This window comes from Lissotriton vulgaris, unplaced genomic scaffold (assembly GCF_964263255.1).
Source record: "Lissotriton vulgaris unplaced genomic scaffold, aLisVul1.2 SCAFFOLD_613, whole genome shotgun sequence".
In the NCBI taxonomy this organism is placed as follows: Eukaryota; Metazoa; Chordata; class Amphibia; order Caudata; family Salamandridae; genus Lissotriton; species Lissotriton vulgaris.
Window position 1 is genome coordinate 421,591 of NW_028248661.1, and position 12,302 is coordinate 433,892.

A 12,302-nucleotide genomic window follows, 5' to 3' on the forward strand; every position below is an offset into this window, starting at 1 on the left:
TAGGATATTGCAGCACTGGCTGATGAGGATCACCTGCCCGATGATGAAGCATGACATCCCTAAGGATGTGTAAGGGCAACAAGAAACAGCCTTGTTGACTGTCCCCCTTTCGATTTGACTAAGCCCTAAGCCCTAAACCCTTTTCTTAGGAACAGTGACCCCCAACCTTGATTTGAATTTAGTTTTGGAGCACAGGCCCTGGACCTTCATCCGATCCCAGTATCCCCCCTCTTTTTTTGATAGTTGAGGACTTACACTTTCAAATCCAATATTGTAAGGATGCACTTGTGAAGACAATCACTGGCAGATGGTAAATTATCAACACTAGCTGCAAGAAAAAGGTGGAGGGAAATGTCACTGAGAAAATGTTGAAACAGCACTGAAATATGAAAATACCTGAGTTAATTATGGTGTCAGAGTACAAAACAGATTCAGAAAAGGGGGTGGTGATGAACAGAGTGTCTGAATTAAGCAGACCACTCTTACCCAGTCCAAAGATCAGGGCTTGATCCATCACCGTTTTTTAGCTCACTGCACCATCCCAGCTCAGAACTTGGCTATATGTAAATTAGTCTGACCCTGGCCCAGTGCATCATGGGAAAAGGGCAGACCAAACTACCAAGCCAATTCTTATACTGGGAAGGAAACAAGCTACCGGGGACCGGTTTCTGGCATTTCAGCCATCTTCGGCCCGGCTTGCTTGAATCCTGATGGTGCAATGAGCTAGGGACTCACATCTGAGTATACCCTTCCACGCTTATAGTGGACAAAAATGATTCAGAAAAGGGGGTGGTGATGAACAGAGTGTCTGAATTAAGCAGACCACTCTTACCCAGTCCAAAGATCAGGGCTTGATCCATCACCGTTTTTTAGCTCACTGCACCATCCCAGCTCAGAACTTGGCTATATGCAAATTAGTCTGACCCTGGCCCAGTGCATCATGGGAACAGGGCAGACCAAACTACCAAGCTAATTCTTATACTGGGAAGGAAACAAGCTACCGGGGACCGGTTTCTGGCATTTCAGCCGTCTTCGGCCCGGCTTGCTTGAATCCTGATGGTGCAATGAGCTAGGGACTCACATCTGAGTATACCCTTCCACGCTTATGGTGGACAAAAATGATTCAGAAAAGGGGGTGGTGATGAACAGAGTGTCTGAATTAAGCAGACCACTCTTACCCAGTCCAAAGATCAGGGCTTGATCCATCACCGTTTTTTAGCTCACTGCACCATCCCAGCTCAGAACTTTGCTATATGCAAATTAGTCTGACCCTGGCCCAGTGCATCATGGGAACAGGGCAGACCAAACTTGTAAAGGCCTGCGCTACATTATACCTGTGTCGGGTATAATGTCTGCAGGCTGGGTGTTCCAATGCAATAAAGGGTAATAGAAGTGAAGCAGTGAAATCTTTGAGATTTCAATGCGACACTTCTAGGATGCTACTGCGTCAATATCTTTAACAACAAGGGGTGGTGATGGACAGAGTCTCTGAATTAAGCAGAATACTCTCACCCAGTCAAGAGATCAGGGCTAGATCCACCACCGTTTTTTAGCTCACTGCACCATCCCAGCTCAGAACCTGGCTATATGCAAATTAGTCTGTTCCTGTCCCAGTGCCTGATGGGAACAGGGCAAACCAAACTACCAAGCCAATTCTTATACTGGGAAGGAAACAAGCTACCGGGGACAGGTTTCTGGCATTTCAACCGTCTTCGGCCCGGCTTGCTTGAATCCTGATGGTGCAATGAGCTAGGGACTCACATCTGAGTATACCCTTCCACGCTTATGGTGGACAAAAATGATTCAGAAAAGGGGGTGGTGATGAACAGAGTGTCTGAATTAAGCAGACCACTCTTACCCAGTGGAGAAGTGTGGCTCAGGGGTTAGAGGCGGCAGACCCGGAAGCTGAGATCGGCCCTGGACCAGGGTTCAATTCCCCGCCTTGGCGGGTCTTGGGCTCAAAAATTCCACGGACTCGATAATTCTCGCTCCGGTGCCTTCTCAACTCACGGGTTCACACTCTGCGACTCTGGGCAATAGCTTGCTTAATCTCCACAACGGCCCCTCGCGGCGGGATGCCTGGCTTTCACCTTGTGGATACCCTGCCGGGGTTATCTCACAGGGGAATACCAGGACGGGTTCCCTAAGCAAGCGCCGGGAAACCCTTTGTGGGTAGCTGTGCGCTATATAAGCTCAAATACATTTACATTTACCCAGTCCAAAGATCAGGGCTTGATCCATCACCGTTTTTTAGCTCACTGCCCTTTTCTGAATCGTTTTTGGCCACTATAGGTGTGGCAGGGTATACTCAGACATGAGTCCCTTTCTCACTGCACCATCAGGATTCAAGCAAGCCGGGCCGAAGACGGCTGAAATGCCAGAAACCGGTCCCCGGTAGCTTGTCCCCTTTCTGGTGAAGAATTGGCTTGGTAGTTTAGTCTGCCCTGTTCCCATGATGCACTGGGCCAGGGACAGACTGATTTGCATATAGCCTGGTTCTGAGCTGGGATGGTGCAGTGAGATAAATAACGGTGATGGATCAAGCCCTGATCTTTGGACTGGGTAAGAGTGGTCTTCTCAATTCAGACACTCTGTTCATCACCACCCCCTTTTCTGAAGAGTACAAAACAGCCAATGTCCAAAAGAGTTGCCTGGTTCCAATATGGCTGACACCTGCTGCCTATATGGTGGTCAACTAATGCTGTCAGGTAAAGTCACAAAATTTGCCTGACCTCATGATGGTATGACGTGTCATGCGGCTCCGCATAAGTACGTAAGCGTTATTGCCAATGATAACTTCTTATATCTAAGATTAAGGTCCCCGTACACTGAAGAAGTGTGCTGCGACTATTGGGTGAAGCTCTGTAGAGGCGTCGTTACCAGCATAATGAAGACGTTGGTATGTTGCTGTACCAGTCAATAAAGGCACCGTTGATAAATTACACAGGAGCACACTGGCCCAGCAAAATGCAGTGGCAGGCTACCGGTTGCAACAGAATGACAAAACCGCAGGTCTTGATGCCCACTTTTTACCAGTGAAATGAGGATTCAGCCACAACCTGATGTGAGTTTTCCTTTTGTTCATTCAGTAGTAGAAGAGATGCAGTGACCACCAGCACCTCAGCACAACTACCACAATGGCCACCACTTCCTCAAATCCCCATCACATTCCAAAGGCCATGGAAAACCCAGAGTTCAACAGCAGCCCTCAAAAGTGTGATCCAATCAGACACGCACAAAGGTCAGCTAAGGGATCGTTTTGCTGTGCTGATCCTCCTGATTGGATGCGTGGAACAAAGAGGCGGGACACGGTCCCTGATGACAGGAGACTTTAAAAGAATACTTACAAGTGGTCCCCAGTGCTCATTTCATATGTGTGATTTATTTGAGGCTTGATGTGATAAGGGAATATTTGCAGTAATGTGTTAATCCAACACCAGATGAGTGATACTTGGCAGGACCGCCACTGTACTCATATAATAGTGGTTCTATGTTACATGATCCATAAAAAGAGTCAAGACTTTATTTTATGTATTTATTTCACTTCATATCAGCACAATATTTCACACTTAGTGTAATTCTTCATTGGATTTATCTGAGGCGAACTAGGGGTCAGGCAGGTTGCAAACTCTTGATTTACAATTGGCAACCATTGCTGGTGACCCTCTTCTTAATATATAAGGGCATTACATTTTCTGCCTACAACAAGAAACAGAACAAATGACACAAGTTCAACAAGTGAGAGAAACTGAGACTCAGAGAGAAACAAATGCAGTACTTAAATCATCCTCCCATTCTTCATGTGGAACAGATGTGCTTCCGGAGTCATGAACTTCTAGGGAGATGTGGCTTATCAGCTTCTTTTGTCTTAGGCGTTTACTGCAAGTAATCATTGGAAAACACAAATAAGTTGTTGAAGTGTGAGAAGACTTGTCCATCACTGAATAGCAAAATTCACTCAGGTTTCGTGATACGTAATCAATAAGTACAATGCAAATTTACTTTGATGACTATTTGCATATTATTTGATCATTCTAAAATATCAATGAATTTTAATATTTTTGTAAATAGTCGAGCCCAGCTCCATGATAGAGTTGGTCAGTAGCATTTTGACGTCATTTAGAACCCAGCAGTCTGTGCATGGAGGCTGCTGGGGCTTCAGAGGTCAGAGGTGCCGTCTCCACCCATGCCACGGCTGAACACCTATTCTAATTAGATGTAACTGTTGCAGCAGATTTTTTTTTTGCTTCTAACAAACAAGCCCCCAAAGCAGAGATGTATTTCCAATAAAAAACAAACAAAACCAGTGTCCCTGACATGCAGGGTGTTTGCCCCCAGACATGGAGACCACTGTTGTTTTTCCCGGTCCGGTTTCGCCGTGTCTCCCATGGTAGACACAGGCAGGGCAGATCTGCTTAGGGAGGCCCATCCTAAACAGAGTGGGGCACATTTATAAGCCCCTTGCGCTGCAAGTGCGTCACTTTTTGTGATGCACCGTTGTGCATTTTGCTGCCCTTATTTACAAGGAAAGGAGTTAGGTAGAAAGTTGAGGCTTAAAGCCTTCTTCTTTAATCAACCGATGTCTGAAAACAATGAACCTACTGGGCTTAGAAATAAATCTAGATTTGTTCCACATCAAAATATCCCGAAACAGATTCAGGCTTTTGAACAAATCTTAATATCATTGATTAATAAAATGGAAAGAACTAAGAAATACTTGCCCCCCAATATCAGTAAAGGACAATTGCGGGCAAAACAAAGTCTCAAAGAAGACCCCTCCCTGGTCATAAAACAGGCAGACAAGGGGGGAGCGGTTGTGATTTGGCCCCGCGACAAATATGTCGCTGAGGGCCTCAAACAAGTGAACAACACTACATGGTACCGACCTCTAAAAGAAGACCCAACGAGGCAAATCCAAGGGCAAATCGTTGAAGTGTTGACGCTAGGAAAAGAAGAAGGTTTTTTGGGCAAGAAAGAATTTGACTTTTTAAATAAACAATTCCCACGAATACCGGTTTTGTATCTCTTGCCCAAAATACATAAAAACCTAGCCGAACCACCAGGGCGCCCGATTGTATCGGGCTGCGACTCCTGTTTGGAGCCAATATCCAAATACGTGGATCTTTTCTTAAAACCCTTCTTGAAGGAATTAAAATCGTATCTTAAAGATACCACAGACTTTTTAACAAAAGTCGAAGGAACAAGATTTGATCCATTAAAGCAGAGAATGGTGACGATGGACGTAACGTCCCTATATACACAAATTCCCCAAGAGGAAGCTCTTGAGGTAATTGAGCTATATTTGGAGAAAAGGGAAAAGCCGCACAGGGTGCCGACTGTGGTATTGGGTTCCCAAGGCCTACATGCTCCGCAGAAATACCCACTTACACCAAAAGAACTGTTGGCACGGAAACTGAAAAGTACAAAAGACAAGTTTATTAAGACCCCATGGGGTGGTGGTACATTCCTACAGCACCCTTTGGCAATGCAAGAAGTATCACACCAAACGTTGGTGCGAGTCCTTCTTTTATACAATTTACAGGTAATAAAAAGGTAGGCGGTACAAGGTTACAGAGTTTAGGTACATATATGGTCATTTTTGGATCACGGCCAACTCGTAGGAGGGGTTACAACTCCACTGGTCAGTTTTGGCGGAACATTCCTGAGGGGTGACTGGTCAGTTGGAACTGCGCATGTACAGGCTTGACCGTTACTAAAAATAGCCTGTTGCTGGGCAAACTCGAGTGGTCAGCGGCACGGACAAAGGACTACAGGGCATGCTGACCACGAGGCCGCTCATTCCTTAAGATGGCCGTCATAGTATACAAAATGGCGTTTTCGAATAAGGCCAAGTTAAGGGAAATAACGTGTAGCAAAGCTAAGCGCTAACCCGGCCATTGTCAAATTACGACAGACGACCCTTTTAGCGTTTAGCTGAAGCTACCTCATAGTGGACGTAGTCGGGATACTCATCTTCAATGTCAATTGACATTATTTGAGCTACTTCTTTATGAAGCATCAATTCCTTTTGGGCAAGAGCTCGTCTATATGGAATACAAACTGATAGACACATAGAACATAAGGCAGGGCCACATTGTATACATAAACACACAAAGAATAGTATCCCAACTATGATACATAAAATCGTCAGTAGCTTCCAGCCCCAAGTACTAAGCATAGACCAGAACCACCCTGAAAGGGTCCATGTACCATTGTCCGGGTGTATTTCAGCAGCGATTTTGTGGAGTTTGGAAATTGCATCATATACAGATGGCGAGTTATCAGGCACGTAAACGCAACAGCTACTTCCGATAATTCTACATGCCCCCCCTCGATCAGCTAGAACCACATCAAGAACCATTCGGTTCTGAATTTGAATTTGAATTTAAAATTATTTATAAAGCGCACGTACACCAGCGGTTTCATGGCGCTAAAGTAACAAAAGATCTGGGCAAGAAGGACCGGAGCTGGGGGAAGGAGAGACAAACTGCAAGTGGATCAGTTGAAGGAATTAGTGAAAAGATGAGCATTGAGCTGCTTTCGGAATTGTGGGTATAGGGTTAAGGCTCTGAGCTCGAGAGGCAGGGAGTTCCAGAGGAGGGGGGCAAGGGTCGCGAATTTCGAGCCTCCCCATTTCTTTCTCCGGAACCGAGGGATTGTAAGAAGGGACAGGGCGGAAGAACGTAGTTCCCTGGTGGGAACGTAGGGGGTGATCTCAGATGAGATGAAGGCCGGTGCCGTGCCCAGTCGAGCTTGAAAGGTAATGGAAGCAAGCTTAAACTGGACACGGGCATGAATAGGGAGCCAATGAAGAGACTTAAGGAGGGGAGTGGTGTGGTGGGACTTCGGAAGTTTGAACACCAGGCGCGCCGCCTGGTTTTGGATTTGCTGCAGACGCCGTAAACTATATGCAGGTATACCTGCATATAGGGCGTTGCCGTAATCCAGGCGGGAAACGACCATAGCCAGGGTGATCAATTTGAGGGCAGCAAAAGAGAAAAAACGGGACACCCGGCGTATAGTACGTAGTGCAAGAAAAGAAGAGGAAACCACAGAGCTAACCTGGGAGTGGAGGGTGAGTTGAGAATTAAGTTTAATGCCTAATGTTTTGACTGAGGTAGAGGGGATAGGAGGAGGGCCTAGGGAGGGGGGCCAAAATAAAGAAGACCAGGGGCTGGATGAACCACCCGTCAACACCAGCTCAGTCTTGTCTGGGTTGAGTTTCGGATGGTTGTGGTTCATCCAGTCCCGGATGTCAATCATAATAGATTGGAAGTTAAGAACAGAAGAAGGAGAAGAAGAGAGATTAAAGACAAGCTGGAGGTCGTCCGCATAATTAAACACGGCGACCTCCATTTGTTGCAGTGAGAAAATAAGAGGGGCAATGTAAAGGTTAAACAAAAGAGGGGAAAGGGAAGAGCCTTGGGGGACCCCGCACTGAACTTTCAGAACGTCCGCAGTAAAGTCACCCAGGCGAACTGCCTGGGTGCGGTCCCTCAGGAAGGAGGATAACCAGACCAGTGCAGTGCCCCCGATCCCCGCCGCCTTGACACGGGAAAGCAAGATGGTATGATCCACCGTGTCAAAAGCGGCTGAGAGATCCAGGAGGACCAAGGCCTGGTGCTGATTGGTGTCCATTCCCTCCCTGAGGTTGTCCAGGACCGAGAGGACTACGGACTCAGTAGAGTGTGCGGGGCGGAATCTGAAGCGTAACAATTCTGGATATTTGAAGTTCTTCCGTTATATTTCCTAATGCAAAAGCAGTATCATTAGCTACAGCCTCAACAACACGGGTCAGTCGTCGTATTTTCCGACTGTTCAAAGCAGCCCCCACAAAGGAAAACAATCCCAAATTAAAATCTACATATTGCTGTAAGGCAGTATCGGTCTGGTCAATGTCATCCAAGACCACAGCACGTCTAACTCTATTTAACACAAAATCATGATATAACACGTAATCATTATGATACATTGGAGGGGCAATGAATACAGGGGACAATACGAAAGAGATATAGCATGTACCTAGCCATCCTAACGGGAGCTGATGATAGCCTTTATTACCACAAATGAAGTATGTATTTCGGGATGCCACAAATGATATGCCATTCGGACTGTCAAATGTAAGTGTGGTGTTACATTCACTTTTCCCAACCGGGATTGTACCTTTATTACGTATACAAAGATCAGCCCTAGTATCTATAACATTAATGACATGGGAACTGGACATATTAATGTTCCTTTGATTGCTGTAAATTCGGGGTGCAGACACATTATCGGGGCGGTACTCTTCCCATTCGAATCGAGTACCCTCAGCTCGTGGATAGCCATCCCGGTCATGATAACATATCTTGTTTAAACGGAAAAGCACCCCCCTTTTTGTTGGCCATCGTAGAGTGAATAAAAGAGTATACCAGGCATTGCAGGAACCATTATGGGAAAACGGGAGTGGGATGAGCGGGGTGCCCCCTTTCTTCTGATGCCCAGGCAACATCCCACACACCCAACAGTTAGAAGTGTTCGTCATATCATGAGTATGATGCAAAATTTGAATAAAGCTATTGTTCAAATAAGTCTGTCGGTGCCCTTTCTTCATGGTAGGGTAAGGTGAAGTGAAAATGTTCAGATGGAGCCGGGGTAGTCGGCAGCAAATGTTCTCGTACAGGCACCACAAGTTCTACTACCCAGGCTATCACTGCTATCACCACAATTGTCAATACAAACAAGATGGCGCCAAGAATTCTCTTGTCTCGTGATGCAGAAGACGCCATAGTTCAAGAGTTCACAATGTCTCTAATACACAACTACAAAAAATAAAAACGTTGGTGCTGAGCTCCAAGGTAGCCGTTGTTTTCTTCTCCGGGGTCAAGACGGGTGTCGCTACTCTTGGCAGAACTGATCCCCCCCCCTTGAGATTCCCGGCTTCCGTTTCACAAACCCCAGAGCGGTAACCAACCAGTCTCGCACAAAACAAGAAATCTTCTTCCTATCTTGGCCGCAGATCGTAGCGCTGTCGTCTAGAAACGGTGTGGTCCGGGAAGGCTCCCTCAGATTCGGCCGACGTCACAGCTGGGCTCTTTTCTTTATCCAAGATCTCTTTGTAGTCAGACAACACAGTAGGATTCACCAGGTCCGGAGAGACACGACGGCAGTGAGTTGAATGCACCCACCGCTTTCTGTTGGTCACTCGTACAGCCGTTCGAGTCGCCAAAAGGACTTGCTCGGGGCCACGCCACCTCGGTTCCAAGCTGTTCGCTCTCTCAAACGACTTCACCATGACATAATCTCCAGGACGGAGATTATGGGCCTCTCCAATGGAATTATCAGGTAGCGCTTCTCGAACCTGTTGATGAATAGAAAGCAAATCATTTGTTAATCGTGCCAAATGGTGGTAGGGCATCCGGCCACTTCAATGACGTGGACGCCACAATCTTAGCCAACTTCAATTTCAACATGGCATTGTACCGTTCGACAAGACCTGCTGACTGAGGGTGAAACACAGCATGAAACTTCTGCTGGATCCCCTGTCCCTTTAGCACATCCTCCACAATTTTCCCAACAAAATGAGGACCATTATCGCTCCACAAAAATTTGCAAATTCCAAATCGAGGGAAGTACTCTTTGAGCAAAACCTTAGCTGTTGTCAAAGCTGTATTATCTTTCGTGGGGAAGGCCTCAACCCATTTGCTAAAAGCACACACCACCACTAAGACATACTTAAGGTTATTGCAACGCTCAAGCTGGATGTAATCCATTTGAAGTACCTCGAATGGTGCAGAAGGTGGAACGAACCCTCCTTTCGGAGTATGCGTCCCTTTTGCAGGATTGTGCTGTAAACATATCAAACAGGTCTGCACTACTCTCTTAGCAGTATTGGCAATCTCAGGATGCTCCCAAACTCGTGTTAACAATCGAGTGATTGCAAGAGCTCCAACATGTGCCAATCCGTGTGTCATCTGGACCATCGCTTGCAAGTAAGCTGCAGGCAATTTCCATCTCTCCATGTCCTTACTCCTCCAACAACTCTCGTCATCCAGTACCCCTTCTGCTGCCCATGCTACAAGTTCCGCTTCAGTCGCTGATTTTTGGATGTCTAGTATCTCTGCTCTAGCATCATGCCATCGCTCGGCCTGCGACTTCGCTACATACATGGGGGAGTCATTTCGAGACATAGCTGTTTGTTTTGCTATACTGTCTGCAAAGGCATTGCCTTGTCCCACTTTATCAATGACCTTTTTATGTGCACTGCACTTAATTATCGCTACTTTCTTTGGGCAAAGCAACGCGTTTAGGAGATCACGCACTAGTTCTCCATGCATAATGTGTACTCCATGAGAGGTCAAAAACCCACGCTCTCTCCAGAGTAAGCCGAAATCATGCGCTACTCCGAAGGCGTACCGGCTGTCTGTGTAGATGTTCACACATAGGCCAGCACTCAGTTCGCAGGCTCTTGTCAAGGCTATCAGCTCCGCTGCTTGAGCCGATTTCTGAGGTATTCGTGCTGTTTCTACCACCGTCTTAAGTGTCGTGATCGCATATGCTGCAGAAGTCGTGCCATCTGGCAGCCTCAAACACGATCCATCAACCCACAGTTCCCCATCCACATCTGGAAGTGGCATATCCTGTAAGTCGACACGACCCTTTGTTTGTTCCTCAGTCAAGAAAACACAATCGTGATGTTTTTCCTCCTGACCCTCTTCGACCGGATAAGGCAATAAAGTGGCAGGGTTCAAGTTAGCACATCTTTTCAGTGTGATGTGTGATGCCAAGAGTGTAAGCTCATATCCTGTTAAACGTGCACTCGTAAGATATTGAGTCTTTGTTTGATTTAACAGGGCATCTACTGCATGGGGAACTAGCACCAACAGTTATGCGATAACACTATTCCCTCACTCTGCCGTATAGCTACTGCTGTTGCTGCCACTGCTCGGAAACACCCAGGTAACCTTCGTGCTACAGGATCAAGAATAGCTGAGAAGTACGCGCATGGCCTCTGCTTGTCCCCGTGTGCTTGCACTAACACTGATAACGCGCACCCATCTTTCTTGTGCACGTACAATGTGAAAATCTTTGTGTAATCTGGTGTACCTAACACGGGTGCAGAGCAAAGGGCCTGTCTTAATTGTTCAAAAGCATTCTGACATTCATCTGTCCATTCAAGGGGCATTGGTGTAGTTTTGGACAGTAACGCTAACAAAGGTTTGATAATGTGCGAAAACCCCATAATCCACTGTCTACAAAAGGACGTTAATCCTATGAAGGCGCGTACATCTCTCTGAGTGCGGGGGACTGGTGTGTCTAAAATCGCCTGAATTTGATCTGATGTTAATGCACGCCCCTCCTTAGACAAAAGATGACCGAGGTAGGTCACCTTGGGTCTACAGTATTGTAGCTTTTTCTTAGAGACTTTTTGGTTGTTCTGAGCCAAAAAGGAAAGCAAAGCAAGCGTACTCTCCTCACATTGTGCATAAGTGTCTGCAGCCAACAGAAGGTCGTCGACATACTGTATAAGGGCTACTCCGGATTGCAGTTCAAAAGAGTCAAGCTGTCTTTTCAAAGCCTGGCTATAGATGCTAGGACTTTCAGTGTAACCTTGGGGAACACTACAAAATCTATACAATTTATTATTTAATGTGAAGCCAAATAAGTATCTGCTGCCGGGATGGATGGGAATGGAAAAGAATGCGTTTTTAAGATCAATGACAGAAAAGGTCGTCGCTGTTGGAGGGACCAATGTAAGCAATGTCGTGATATCAGACACCACCGGGTATTGAGGGATGACAATTTTGTTAATTTCTCTCAAATCAATAATAAATCGATAGACTTTGTCGTCAGTGTCTTTCTTAAGGATCGGAAGAATAGGGCTATTACAGACATTGTAAGGAACTTCTTCCACTACTCCTGCAACGATCAAATCCTGAACGATGTGCGTCAGGGCAATTTCACCTTCCGTAGAAATCTTATACTGTGGTACACGTGGCAAAAGTACTCCCTCCTTGACAGTAATTCGAATAGGTGGAATAAGCATCTGTCCCACATCCGTATCTGAGGTCGCCCACAACGTGTGCGGGAGAGAGGCTAGCGCTTCAATTTCTTTCATCGTACAAAATCTGTCCGAATCTGGGTAATTGTCATTCAAAATAACCCGCACTCCTTCAGGAGCGCAGCGTATCGTTGCTCGAAAATATTTGAGCAAATCAATGCCCATAATGTTATCTGGAGTGTGAGGTGACAACAAAAATGGACAAAAGCTGAAAAATTTGTCAATGCAAAGTGCAAGAGGTTGTGATAGTGGGCTGGGAGAG

The 12,302-nt window shown here is 46.2% G+C and overlaps 1 protein-coding gene across 1 annotated transcript in view; it reads right to left on the bottom strand.

Moving 5' to 3' along the window:
• Positions 1-12,302, bottom strand: part of LOC147663869 (embryonic protein UVS.2-like) — a 157,074-nt gene that overhangs the window by 78,317 nt on the left and 66,455 nt on the right. The window contains exon 13 of the mRNA XM_086950139.1: positions 256-328. Within this exon, the coding sequence (XP_086806265.1) occupies positions 256-328 (73 nt within the window). The remainder of the gene's footprint in view (positions 1-255; positions 329-12,302) is intronic.